General features: G+C 41.0%; 1 protein-coding gene across 1 annotated transcript; it reads left to right on the top strand.

The window, feature by feature from the left end:
• The first annotated feature begins 218 nt into the window (after nucleotides 1-218).
• Nucleotides 219-13,417, top strand: SCCPDH (saccharopine dehydrogenase (putative)). The gene is made up of 12 exons (XM_081905843.1): nucleotides 219-509; nucleotides 4,082-4,194; nucleotides 5,857-5,937; nucleotides 6,315-6,444; nucleotides 7,137-7,186; nucleotides 7,965-8,095; nucleotides 8,327-8,444; nucleotides 9,352-9,471; nucleotides 9,556-9,612; nucleotides 10,880-10,991; nucleotides 11,680-11,761; nucleotides 12,445-13,417. Exons 1-12 carry the CDS (start codon nucleotides 323-325, stop codon nucleotides 12,548-12,550), a joined length of 1,287 nt encoding a protein of 428 aa, XP_081761969.1. The 5' UTR covers nucleotides 219-322; the 3' UTR covers nucleotides 12,551-13,417.
• Nucleotides 13,418-14,238: the final 821 nt, after the last annotated feature.

Below are 14,238 nucleotides of genomic sequence, written 5' to 3'. Positions count from 1 at the left end.
GAGACTCTGCCAATCCACTCCCGCCTCCTGAAAACACGGGGCGTGGCAGCGACGGGTGTGGAAAGAAACAGCCAGGACCAGCCGAGACTGGCGAAGGCGCTGCGCTGGAAACGTGCTGGGGGCGGGGGCCTCTCACGGCGGAGCCGCTGGTGGGCGGGGCGCTGGGAGCGAGTATTGGTCACGTGAGGCTGGCGCGAGAGGGGACCGTTGTCCGCGGCCCCGCCCCCTCCCCATCGGCAGTCGCGGGTTGCCAGCCGTTGCGCAGCGCCTCTCCGCTTCTTCGCCTCGCGCTGTCTGAGCGCGGCGCCTCCTTCGCGTCCCCATGGCGACCGGGCGGCCTTTCGAGGTGGTGGTGTTCGGGGCGTCGGGCTTCACGGGGCAGTACGTGGTCCAGGAGGTGGCGCGGGTGGCCGGCGAGGATGAGCTGCGAGGCTCGCTGCGCTGGGCCGTGGCCGGCAGGAACCGAGAGAAGCTGCAGGCGGCGGTCGATAAGGCGGCCGAGAAGCTGGGTAAGGGAGCGGGCGAGTGGGGGGCTGCTGCTGCTTCTTTCCCTCAAAATGTGAAGTGGAGTCAGGGGAGGCGTCGCTCCAGGTTGCCCTTCTCGGAGTCAAGCCCCGCCGCGTTCAAGCGAGAGAGAGAGAGAGAGCGCGCCCAGGATGGCGACGTGAGACATTAACTCAGCGACGTGGCCCCGGACCCTGAGCTTAGCCCGATTGCTTCTCTCCAGGGTGGTGGAAGGGAGCGAGCGATAAGGGTGTTCCTAGTGCAGGCGTGTCCAAAGTCCGTTTCGGGGGCCTAATCCGGTCCGCAGGTCGGTTTAATCCGGCCCCTGTGGCAGTTTATTTCTTGGGGTGAAATCCAGAAAAACCTTAACAACTCCAACCCTAAGAAAAGCTCAAGGACTTTGGGGTAAAATAATACAAAAGCTCAGCAACTTCAATCCTAAAAAAAAAAAACTTTGGTTGGCCCTTCTGGCCCTTCACTTCATCAAATCTGGCCCTCTTTGAAAAAAGTGTGGACACCACTGGGGCTAGCTGCTCACTGCAAAACGGACAGGTTGCCCATATCAGCAGTCTGTCAGGTGCCAGGAAGAGCCCTGCTAGACCAGACGGAAGGACCACCTAGTCTGGCTACATCTTGTTTCTTTGCATGGCCGGACAGGTGACTGCAGAAGCCCACAGGCTTAGAGCCATGACATTCAGCTGTCAGGACCAGAACTGTAGCTGGGTGATATTGCACTCCTGGCAGAACCATCCAGATTGCGCCCCCTAGCCATGGACAAATTAGCTCTTCTTTTCGCCTCTCCTCCAACCCCCCCCCCCCATTCAATTCACTCTCTATTTAAAACCATTTCATATGAGGCAATCAATATTTGCATTTATGGACATATTTTTAGCTGATTTTGTGCCCACCATCCCCTGCGCCCCTGGCGGGGGCCCACCTCACCACCCCCTTGCTATGGCCCTGGTCATGACCAGTAGTTGCTGATAGACAGGATGGACCCATGCAGGATAGGCCTAATTCTCTTTTGGAGCTATGTGAACGAGTGGTGGTTCCTCCCATCTTACTGATCCAGGGCAGGTGAGTGTGTAGGGAGCATATCACTGTGCAGCCGTTCTCTCCCGAGTTCAAGCAAGCAGGAGGATTTCCATCCCATTTAAGGGCAGGGGTGATGATAGCAGACTATTGCAAATCTGATCTAGATAATAACCCTTCCAAGTCCAAAGGGCTTTACAGTTTTTATTGTGCTTATTCTCACAGCAACTTTAGCTGGGAAGTTGCCATTGTTTGCAGAAGGGTATTGGCAGGGCGACCCTAACCCCCAACAAAGAGGCCTGTGTATCTCCTGTGTAAATTAAGCTGTTTCCTAACTGCTTCTAGCAGGGGTGTGGGCAGGGTAAGCCTTACTCTTAGATTTTTGTGGGGTGAATTAGTTGCACCTTTATTTTTGGTGCTGTAAGTTACACTGAGCTCAAGCTCCAAGCTCTATGAGCGAGACCAAATGAGTTAGGATGCTTTGCAATTTTCCACCCTTAACACACTCCTTTGTGCCTTCCACACCAGCTTTCCTTACTCCAGCATAGCTTTCTCAGTCTATGTAAATTGTTACTCCAGGGTAAGCCCATCAGGCTATAGGAAAGGAAGAGATGGGACTGCACAGTGTTCTCATCAGCTCCTAAATAAACAGCAACTTCCCTCCCCCAACTGTCTGTCAGGCTGTGAGAGAGAGAGGGGGAAATGTAACTGCAGATCCTCTCCATCAGCTCTGCTGAAAGAACAGCAACGTTTGACTCCTCGCCAAATTTTTCAATTCTTGCTGCTCATTGCAGGGTCTCTGTAACTAAGAATTATTGCCTGAGCTTGCTTTTTTCCTACTCCTTCCCAGCCCCTTTTCCTGTTGTGTCATGTCTCTTTGATTGCGAGCCTGAGGGCAAGGACTGACTTTTCTTTGCAAGCCACTCTGGCATCAAGAGAGTAGGATAAATATGCTTGATAATAATAATTTATGCGCATTTATGGCTGGCAACTGGGGTGATGGGAAGATGCACAATGTGCTAACCTCTCCCACCCATTTTACCTGGGGATTAGGCTTGCACTGTGAAACCAAGAATTTGTGATATGGCCGTAGAAGAGGGGGATATTGAACCCAAGTTTGCCAAACCCAGGTGGATGGTGCTGTTTGTGATACATATTTTTCACTGCAAAGGGTTTTTTGTTTCCTTTTTTCCTGACTAACAACCGGAATGTTTCCATGACTTAAAATTGTAGCTTCAGGGAGGAATTCTAGCACCCATCTGGGAGCAGCAGGACTGGACTGGCTGCTAAGCCATTACCACTTCTGCAGTTCTGCTACTTATGTTCGCAAGGGCAGAAGCAGCTTCATTACATGTTTTCCTTTGTCGTCTTTAGGCAGGCATTTCAGTTGGGCACAGGTAAGGTCTATTGGCTGTAGCTGGACCAGCTTAAAATCTAGTGGATCATTGGCAAGCACAACCGGTCCTCTTTCCCACTCTAGAAAAGTTTGTTTCAGGGGTTTCTGCTTGTTGGTGCTAGCAGTGATTTCTGCCCAGCCATGGTTTTGATAAGGACCTCTACAGTTGTGGAAGTCCCCCACCAATGGAGTCAGGCAGCGCTAAGTGGAGAGGCACCTCTGCCTCTCCACATCCTCCGCAGGGTATTGGGGCCTTGTATCACCATGTTAGTTGCATACATGGGCCCATTTCTTGTTTAAAATGTCAGCCTTTTTCTGTGTTCTTTGTCATATTGTGACAGTGTGAGTTCTTTAGTTCTTGCTGTTTCAGACATTGTGCTTCTCCAACTATTAATTGTTACTTTGTCCTGACTTGTATATGCTAGCCTTTTCTAGTTAGAGGTTCCCACGCTTGGTCGGTATAACTGAGTTGAGCATTGTTTCAGATTTCTTAGCCCACACAATTTTTATTGTGAAAATGCTTGTTGGTTCATTAATGTGTTTCAGTTGACACTTGTTGCATTCTTTTGCTTTATAGCCCAAGGCTTTCTGGGGCTGGGAAAATGTATTGGTTCTGATGTTGCATGAATAAATGCAGTCTTGGAAAAAGGTTGTGTGCTGCTGAGGTTGCTAAGTTAAAACGCGCGTAAGGGGGGAAACCCTATTGAAACTGATCTTTAAAACCAGAGTAGTTGCTCGTTCTAAGCCAATGGCTAAAATAAAATGTCATAGTGATAATCTTGTGACATGCACTTGCATGGCTGACTTGCTGCATTGTATTTCTCTGAAATAGTTTTCAATAATTTCTTGAGATTTTTCCGTTCATCTATTGTGGCAAGAAGTTCCATCTTTCGATTTGCACAGTTGTTTTATACTGAAAAAGCATATTTGGGGGTGGATGTTTGAATTTGTATCAGAAAAAAGTAACCTATCTTGCAAATGTACTGTAGTTGAAAAAATAAAGGATTTTAAAATGACCTGGGTTTGATCCATTCATCTAATAATTCATAACTAAATAATGAATGTTAAGAAAAAGCAATGTGTATATTAGAGAGGAATTATTATACAGTGCCAGGCTTCTTTTATAACATTTTTCTTTTACATTTTCAGGAAAGAAAGAGCTGAAGTCAGAAGTTGGCATAATACTGTGTGATGTCAGTGATCCATCCTCTCTTGCTAATATGGCTAAACAAGCTGCTATTGTTCTGAACTGTGTAGGCCCAGTAAGTATTTTCCTCTTTTGGAAAATGAGTAAGTAAAAAGTTCCCATGATACTAAAAACTTTAAAAATGAAGATTTAATATATTGCAATATTTTTATTACCTTAGCAAACACTGAAAAAGAAATCTTTGCTAAGTATGTAAACCAAAATATTTTCTGGATGAATAAAAGTTAAAGGGGCAACTCTGCTGTGCCATTGTGAAACAAAGGCATATATTAATCCTATATTTTTACTTATTAATTTATAATGTTTGTATCACTCTTCTATAGTGGTGATCAGATATTAAAAATAATTTTGAGGCAGTTGTTATCAGAAAGGGTTGTAATTTGACAGTGTTGTTTGGCATTTGAAGAACAGTAATCTCTCAGTTTACACAAGGAGTCAGTTCCAAGGGTTATATGTGCAGGCAAAAATTGTGTATAGTCAAACTCATGGAGCTGCCCCACAGCTAGCAGGTGAGAGGGAGAGAGAGCACACCCCCAGTACTCCCAGAGCCTGCACACTGAGCAGGTCTTGCCCAGCAAGCAAGGCCAAGTGCTTAAAAGCTCTTTTCATGCCAGAGTGCTTGGGTTATTCAGTGTGAAAAGAGCTTTCAAACTCTCTGCCATGCTTGCTGGACAAGACCCGTTCTGTGTGCTGGCCCTGGAAGGGTAGTTCATGCAAGATTTTGCATCCTAGAGGCAGCCTGCACGCCCAGCAGGCCTTGCCCAGCAAGCCAGGCAGAGAGCTTAAAATCTCTTTCTGTGCTAGGTAACCCAAGTAAGCCTGGTGTGAGAAAAGCTTTTAAGCTTTCTACTTTGCTTGGAACTTGACTTGCGTGATTTCACTCAGCTCACCTTCAGCTACAATGGTTGAAATTGTGCAAGTCAGATGTGCATAAAATGAGGGATTATTCTAGTTTGACCTTGTGAAATAGGCTTATGCCCAGCCCTCATTAGCAGATATTAAGACGGTGAAGTAACTTCATTAAATAAGTTCGAATGTGGGCAGAGTGATTCCTAGTTTCACCATTCCACCATTACATATTTGCAAGCTTAGAAATCAGCAAGAAAGGCCTGGCAGTCCTTCGAGGCCAGTGTAAAATGTACAAGACTGTATTAATAATAGCAGCTGAACCAGTTCAGTTTGTTTCTTGACTCTTAACCCAGTGTGTATAGTGAACATCTAAATAATTCTTGCCATAATTAATTTCCCTCTGTTTATACCAATTATACTTGCAGTTATTAAATAAAGCAAATAGCTGATAAATTGCTGTATGTGGAAAATATGCTGCTGCTTTCCCCCAAAACAGTGCCTATTGCAGCTGTGTGTGGTGAGGCTGTGGGAAGGCAGATGAAGAGGAAGGCATTGTTGCTTCATTCTCAGTTGCAAAGTTCTGCCAGCTCATTAAATCTAGAGCAAAGGTTAATAACTGAAATGTGCATGCTGTAGTTGTGGTAGAGGAGGTAGGAAAGGATTGCATGTAGAGGGAGATGTTTCTTAAAATCTGAATGCGAATTAAATAGTTTTAATCAGTGTTTATTGATTAAAATTTCATTAGAAATTAAAATTGCTTTACATAACCTTGTTCAAATATGTAAACATAGTGAGATAACTTACTGTCTTTATTAAAGTAGCATAGTATGATTTATGAAAGTAGTAATAGTTTTATTTCTTCTTATAGTACAGGTTTTTTGGTGAGCCTGTGGTGAAAGCTTGTGTTGAGAACGGTACAAGCTGTATCGACATCAGTGGAGAGCCTCAGGTATGAGAAACTGAGAAAACAAGCTAGATTCGCAATTGTATTAAGACATTATTCATATTTGCACATCTTACCATCATGCAGGAATTTTTTTGTGTGTGTCCAACTTTGTGATACTGCCCTTGAATAGCAGCTCCTGCACCATCCTAAGTATCAGCAGTCAGGGATGCTGAGTTTGCTTGTGGTGGGTCCCCCTCCCTGTCATCCATCTCAATAAATGTTTTGATAATAATATAATAACCTTATGTAATGTTGCAAAATGGAGCATCAGCCACTGAATATGGTGCCAGTGACACAGCTATGAAAGTTATCATATTTGCTTGAGCATTGAGAGAGAATATTATCTATTTTTCAGTACAATGTTGTTTCATTTCTTTCAGTTCCTGGAAGGAATGTATCTGAATTACAATGACAAAGCTGCAGAAAAGGGAGTGTATATTATTGGAAGCTGTGGCTTTGACTCTATCCCAGCAGATATGGGAGTATTGTACACCAGAAACTCTTTGAAAGGTGACTCTTAAACTTAATGACAATTTTGATATGTGGTGCAGAAATTATTTTCCTTGTGGAGAGTTAAAATGATATTTGAGTGGTTAGGAACAATAATATGCTCTGTATTCTGCTTCTTCTGTAATTCTTCACAAGGACTGATGTTGCTACAAAATATTTGTTATAGTTACCAGAATCCTGCTGTATTAAGCTATGCAGTTATAAATATCTTCAGTTACCATCATCTTAAAATAATGTACATCAATCAGTCTTTCTGTTGCATTAGCAAAAAACAAAAACTTGGAGCTTATGCTCCTTAATGGAATGGAGTACGAAGCTAGAAAGGGATGTAGAAATAACACAGACCGCTCCATTTCTGTAGTGAGTTGCTGGCATACATCCCAAGTAGAAACAGGGCTTGTTATGGCCTATGGAGATTTTTCCCACATCTAAAGTGTACTTAATTAGAAGTTGCATAATTCTGGAAATACTATCATTAAAATAGGTTGCATATGACTTAAAACTAGGTGGAAGGTTCAGTACTTATAGAATCTCAAATGAAATGATGAGCAAGCTGTTGCTTCTCAGTACAGGATTTCCTATGTGTCCTGGTATCTTCATTTATCTGATGCCATGACAGCCTGAGTATAAACTGCTGTTTAATTCTTTGTTACAACCACACTTAATGATTAATTCTCTTCCCCCGTCCCAAGGTACATTAACTGCAGTTGAAAGTTTCCTGACTGTAAAATCTGGACCAGAGGTTGGTTGATTTCTTGATTAGCTAAGTTTATTGTAGGTACTTATCATATAGACAATATAAAAATAAATTATTACATTGGCTGTTGTATTGGTAGTGGTAGCCTACAAAATTGTCAGACAGAAGAACATCACTCTTTAATGCTTGTTCTGTTAAAGCATTTCTAGTACTCAAGTAATGCAATACCAGTTTGATAGCCTTACCTAAGCATATGCTTTCTGTTAGGTGGTAAGAAATTGCTTTATTGCTGATGTTGGGTAGATAGCTACTTAACATTTGTTAAAAATAAGTGATTGGGAAGGTGCAGACAATAACAATATTTTATAACACTGTTGGAGGAGGAGTAGATGCAATATTAAACTCAGCCTAGTAAGACACACAGCCAGTCTAGGAAGACACATCCTTGAGCAGAAACAGGTTACTTTCTGTCTATGCAGACGGTTTTTGTGGGGTGAAAATCCTGCAGACATACATGCTGTGTTCTCATTAGTGCTTCACACAGCTAGCCAGATTAGTCTAGACATCACTAGAATGCACTCACACTCCTGCTTCCTACAGCAGACGATAAATGCCATAGGAGCAGACACACTAATCTTTGTGAGGGGACAGGAGAGGTGAAGTGAGAAAATGGTCATGCTTAGGATCAAGTATATAGCTTTCAGCTATACTTTGATTTAGTCACTGAATCAGGTGTATAAGTAAGGTATGTTTTCATTATTGTGGCTAATGGTATAGATGTGTTGTGAGCATAGTATATTGAATTAACATAACATTTTAACAGGGTTCCTGCATTCATGATGGGACCTGGAAATCAGCTATACATGGCTTTGCAGATCAAGGCAGTCTGAAAAAAATTCGAAGGCAAATAGGACACAAACCCCTTCCAGTGACTGGAAGAAAGCTTAAGAGAAGGTATACTACTTTTGTGGACTAGAATTTATTGTTTACATAGCTCAGAAGATGTTTCCAGAAGGAATGTAAGGTAAGGAAAATTGTAGGTGCCTTACATTTTCATGAAAGAAAGCATTCTGGTAGAATGTCTTTATACAGATTTATGTGCTTGAAAGGACAGGTAGCTAGTGCCTTGTCTGAAACACACTTTGCCAAGCTTTGTTTTAATTGTCCTGGCTTCTGTTTTTGCAGAGGTGCACTGTTTTACAGTAACGAACTTAAACAATATTCCATTCCGTTCATGGGATCAGATGTCTCTGTAGTAAAACGAACTCAGCACTATTTGCACACAGACCTGAAAGAAACACCTGTAAGTTTACTAAAACATCTATTTTAAAGAATGTCCTATCATTATTAAAATCTTTGAATCTGATAATGTGAAACTTGCAATAATAGAGAAGAGGAGGTTAAGGGGTGATATGATAGCCATGTTCAAATATATAAAAGGATGTCACATAGAGGAGGGAGAAAGGTTGTTTTCTGCTGCTCCAGAGAAGCGGACACGGAGCAATGGATCCAAACTACAAGAAAGAAGATTCCACCTAAACATTAGGAAGAACTTCCTGACAGTAAGAGCTGTTCGACAGTGGAATTTGCTGCCAAGGAGTGTGGTGGAGTCTCCTTCTTTGGAGGTCTTTAAGCAGAGGCTTGACAACCATATGTCAGGAGTGCTCTGATGGTGTTTCCTGCTTGGCAGGGGGTTGGACTCGATGGTCCTTGTGGTCTCTTCCAACTCTATATGATTCTATATGCATAGGTGCCTGAGGGAAAACCATATTGAATTCATGTGCCTAACACTGCAAAGATTGCAGGCCTGTGCTACTTTATGAGCTTCTGGGAAATCTTATTACTGCTGAATGTCTGTCACCACTGCCACTTATGTGGGGAATATTCATGTAGCTCTCTGAAATGGGAAAAAGTGTCAAACAGCAAGGCTGTCATCACTCCTTCTGCAATGGTGCCACATGATAACGTATTTGTGTTACTGTAATTGTAGTACTAAAAGAAAATTGTATTTCTTTTAATGCCTCCAGCTGCTCTTACAATGCCCACAGTTATAGCTAGCAATCATATCTAGCCTATTTCTGGATTTATTATTTGTCACCTAAGCAAGGCTTGGTTGTTTGTGAATTGTTGTTCTTTAAGATCTGTATTCTGGAACAGTTTATACATAAACTGGCAGGTTTTCATTGATAAAAAAATTCTCTTCTTTTCAGGTGCAGTATGCTGCTTATGCGACTGTGGGTGGTCTTGGAACTGTTATTAAGCTAATGTTTGCTGGCCTTTTATTTTTAATGCTTGTGAAATTCAACTTTGGAAGAAAGCTCCTGCTAAAAGTAGGTTTTGTTTTAAATACTTTGGAAGCTTGATTCCCCCCCCCCCTATTATTCTGGAATTTATTATGGGTTGTCTTGTTTCAGTATCCCGCATTTTTTTCTGGGGGACATTTCACAAAGGAAGGACCAACAGAAAAACAGGTAACTACTTTTGTTCTTAGGTGATTGTATTTCTGATGTGACCGTTTTCTACATAATTACAGTGTCACAGGACTAGCTTACTAATTGCAGCAATGGAAAATTCCTTAATTCTATGTGAGATTGTAGATTAAATACTGGGAAAATTGTGGAGGAGGAGGCATTTTGGGGTCTTTCAAGCGGAATGGGTAAAGGAAATGGATAATGGGTAGTCTGATGTGGAGTATAATAAGCCCACCATTTACGCTGAGGTTACATTCCAAGGATTGTGCATGAAGCCAAAATAGTGTACAGTCAAAACCCATAGAGTTCAATGGTGGGCGGGATTGTCAAAATCATTTTTTCCTATGCTGCACCCTTTTCATTTTTTAATAATTATTTTGCCAAGCGCATAAAGCTGAATATGCACAAGTTTAATGTGCTTACGTTGAGGGCTTACTGTTCTAATATTGGGACACTGTGAATATTGAAGTAAATGTTCAGCAGACATGTTTAACCCATGTATAGCAATAGGTTCTCAGGTGAGCACTAGGAGAACAAGTGAACAGTAGTCCTCCTGTTGCTTGAAGGCAGGAAAGTGGCATCACTCCAACAGAATCTTTGACCAACCCTGTTCTTGGGGTGACAGTTTGTTTTCCTGCCTTGTTTGAAGTGGACCTATCTTGCTCGTGCTATTCTGGCCTTCCCTTGTTCAACAGCTTTCGAAATTTTGTGGTGTGTATGTTAGGTGAGTGTGTGTGCGGTGAATCTTTCCTTGTGTTGGATCCAGTCCTTACAGTCTTCAATGAAAGTTGACTGGAAAAAAATCTCAGCTTAAATCTGAAACCCATATCTACTCTATTCAGACTATGAACCTTTTCTACCTACTTTTGCAGTTTCTTATTCAGAAGCTAGCTTAAAAGCAGTATTTGAGACCAAACTTGTAGCAGGACCACTGAGATAATTTTAACTTTATGAAGGTTAAATGACAATATAAGAGTGCTGGATTGGATTATAGCAAAGACAGTCTGGAACCTCAAATTTATTTTTTGGGTGGTAAATACCACAGTTTTTGCAGAGCAAGTCACACTGTATTCAAATAACTGGCTTATTTTGCATAACATTTTACAGTGGGGTTTTTTGTACACAAACTACTCCCTCAACTTTGGTTGTAGTTCACTGTAGTTAAACTGGGCTGAAATTCAGTGGTATAAGCAGTAATGTGTGTTCGATATAAACTGGCATAGCCTAGAGATTTGATGCTGTTTCTTTCTTGTCTTTTGAATTACAGATGGAAGAGTCATCCTTTGAAATGACTTTTTTTGGTGAGGGATACAGAACACAAGATGATTTACAGCTGGGCAAACCAAATGTTAAAATCTGCACCCAAGTAAAGGGACCAGGTATAGCAAATTTTGTATAACCTTCACATATCATAGGTTTTGTACCAGATTTGCTCAGATGCCCTTCCTGTTTAGGAGCTTTTTGAGGAAGGTTTGGCTGCTTTTTATGAAATGCTTTCAATTTAGCTGAGCACATAGTGGTGCTGTTTGATTCTGATTATACTGTGATTTGTGATTGAAAAAGGCAGATGATTGCTTTATGTACTGCTCATAAGGTTATTGGGAGATTTAGATTGTGTGTGTTACTGTCGCATGCTTATTTAGTTTATATACTTGCTGAAAATAAAGCAAATGGTACATACAGGTACAGCCCTGGGAGGGGAATGCTAGCTAGATGGTACTGGCCCAGTGTTTAGGGAGATGTTTAATCTTGAATCAAAGGTAATTCTAGAAATGATAGAAACAGAAGTAATTTTATTTGTATGCTGCCTTTCCACAGTTCAAACCACACTCAAGGCAGTTTACAACATGAAAAAGTATGTAACTGCAACATAACAAAAGTAGTCATAAACAATAAATAAAATGTCAAAAAATACACAGCCTTGCTGAACAATTTCCACATAGCTCATAAGCTCTAAAATTAAGATAGAGAAAACCAACAGCAACAACACCCCCCCAAAGAAAAACTCCCCAGCCCAAGAGTCAAAATGATGAGTGTAATGTTTTCCCCTCCCGCATATTTTTGTAGAGGCTGGCTACGTTGCTACACCCATTGCAATGGTTCAGGCAGCTGTGGCACTTCTGAAGGACAAGCCTTCTCTTCCTAAAAAGTAAGTCTTAATTTTCTTGATGTGAAATAGCTTACACTTTCAGGGTTCCTAGCAGCCTTTAAATTATTTGGCTGTAATAGTATTGTATCTGATTTCTTTCTTTTAAAAAAATCTTTGTATTCTTACCATTTCATTTGTTTACCATTCCCGATTCTTTGGGAGGAAGGATGGGATACAATTGAATAAATAATATATTAGCATGAAAGTAAGCATCAAAGTGATTGAAAGCACTACACAGTTCTATGGTGTAGTAACTTCCTTTTCTCTCATTTTGTCAGCTAGCATTTGCATTAAAAGCATTAAACTTTCTCTCACGCTGAGTTATTGCAAACATGTGAAAAAGTGCTTGAGTGATAATGCCATTATATCTCCAAATGACCTTAATTCATGTTGTAATGTGCAAGCTTTAGGTCATTTAATGGTTTGTAAATCACAATATTTATTAAGAAATAGTAAAATTTCATGTCAAGTTCAGTATTAAAAACTATAACCAAGTATTTCAATCAGTTATATTATTAAGCTTTTCTATGCATAGTTCATGAATTAACTTAAACATTTGTTGAAGGTTCACAGGGGGGAGTGGAACTTAACTATCCCATTTTCAGTAAGTATTTGTTCATAATAAGTGTTAAGCTTGCTTGCAGCTACATGTCACTAACCCCAAATGTGTGGCTGTTTTACAGGGGTGGTGTCTATTCTCCTGGGGCTGCATTCTCCAATACAAAACTTATTGACAGGCTCAAGCAGCATGGAATTGAGTTTTCTGTTATTAGCCAGCCTGAAGTCTGAAACAAGAAAAAACATCCTGAAGGCTGCATGACCAACAAATCTTTGTATGGTACTTGTATACCAAAAAGATCAGCTACAAATGGTTGCTAAATTTAATAAAATACTGACATAATCTTATGTAATGTGAAAACATGTTTCATATTGTTGCTCAAAATGGAAGTAAGACTGAACTTTTACTACTGGAAATGCACACTGTAGCACAGCAATAGTTAAATGAAAAAAAAACCTATATTAATAGTGCTAAATAATAGTGCTTTTTAGAATCAGGGGCTTGACTGAACTAGCTGTGGTAACTAAAAAAAAACAGTAACAAATTACAACTGCAGTATTTTTATTTTGAATTGTGAATGTTGACTTTACTATAAAATCTGTGCCTTAACCAATTAACTCCCTATGAAGATCAGTAATGAGAAAGCAAACTGAAAAAGCAAAAGGGTGTCTTTAGTAAGTTGTGTGGGCATTCCTTCAGACAGGTTTCCCTAGGTACCTTGTCACAATTAATACTGTAATCTACACTCAGATAGACTGGGATCAAGTCCCCTTGACAACTGCAATTTCTCTGATTAAACATAGTTCTCTTGTCACTAATGGAACCAAGTCATTATGCTTAAGTTAGGTCTCATTGTACTTAGCTAGACTCTGCCTGCAATGTTTTTTCAATATAAGCTTGGTGGAGGGGAGCGTAGTAATATTCTTGCTTGAATTGGTAACTTCATTGCATACCTGATCAGTTAACATTCCTTTCCTGTGTACTGAGACATCCTCAAGGCAGGGGAAATATGTCATTGTGAAAGGAAGAAAGATTTCTAGCACTTATTAATTCCCTTTGTCTCATTTTTCAGTGTAATAAAAGAGGGTTACAAATTTGCTTGGTTTCTGTTTAACTCAACACAGATCACTGTACTTAAAAGTCAACCATTTTAATTAGCATTATCTAATGTGCTTAGAATAAACTGCCTTAAGCAATAATCCACTGTCAATTTAGTAGACCTGTAATGGAACGAGAATACAAGTTAAGTCCCTCTTTTAAGCCCAAATTACAGGTAGGGTGCTAAGGGTATTGCATATAACAGCAAGGGCCCTTTTCTGTAAATGATTTTCTGCTTTTAGCTTTTAGCTGCTCTAGCCTCCCCTCCACACATTGCTACCTTCAGGAGCATGGGACTGTTTTAAGAGGACATCCAAGTGGTGGTTTGTTGGAAATAAAACTGCACCATCCCAAATAATGTGACATGCTCCTTGAAAATAAAATTTTACTAAAACTGAAGCAGAGCATCACCCCTACCCCAATTACATTCCCAAGTGTTTTTCAATTAACTAGCAGGAAGTGCACAGGACTGCCCAGGTATTTTTAGAAACCAAAAAATACTGTGATTTTTAAATGGCTCATGCAATTTGTGAGTTTGGACTCGTGACACCAAAAATCAGGTGAGATCATATTTTGGTCCAATGGTTGGAACAAAATTGTGCACAGCACCCAAACAGTGGCAGAGACCGCCATCCACACCTCAGGAACCCTTGTGCTTGAATTTTGTGACAACACCTCAAGAGGCAGAAAACCTAGACCAATAAATGTAACGCCAAAGTCACATTTCAGTCCGCCACCTTGATTCAAAATGGTACCTGGTGTCCAAATGGCGGTATAACCTACTACCTCCCCCCTCAAAAACCCTTGTGCCACGTTTGGC

Source organism: Podarcis melisellensis (assembly GCF_964234715.1).
Source record: "Podarcis melisellensis genome assembly, chromosome: 3".
Lineage (NCBI taxonomy): Eukaryota > Metazoa > Chordata > Lepidosauria > Squamata > Lacertidae > Podarcis > Podarcis melisellensis.
This window is presented reverse-complemented; position numbering and strand designations above follow the sequence as displayed.

Bases quoted from the DNA above. Each gene is read 5' to 3' on its own strand.
- SCCPDH (XM_081905843.1), top strand. From the start codon at position 323: ATGGCGACCGGGCGGCCTTTCGAGGTGGTGGTGTTCGGGGCGTCGGGC. The intron at 8,445-9,351 runs GTAAGTTTACTA...TCTTCTTTTCAG, and splicing joins CAGACCTGAAAGAAACACCT to GTGCAGTATGCTGCTTATGC. The intron at 9,472-9,555 runs GTAGGTTTTGTT...GTCTTGTTTCAG, and splicing joins GAAGAAAGCTCCTGCTAAAA to TATCCCGCATTTTTTTCTGG.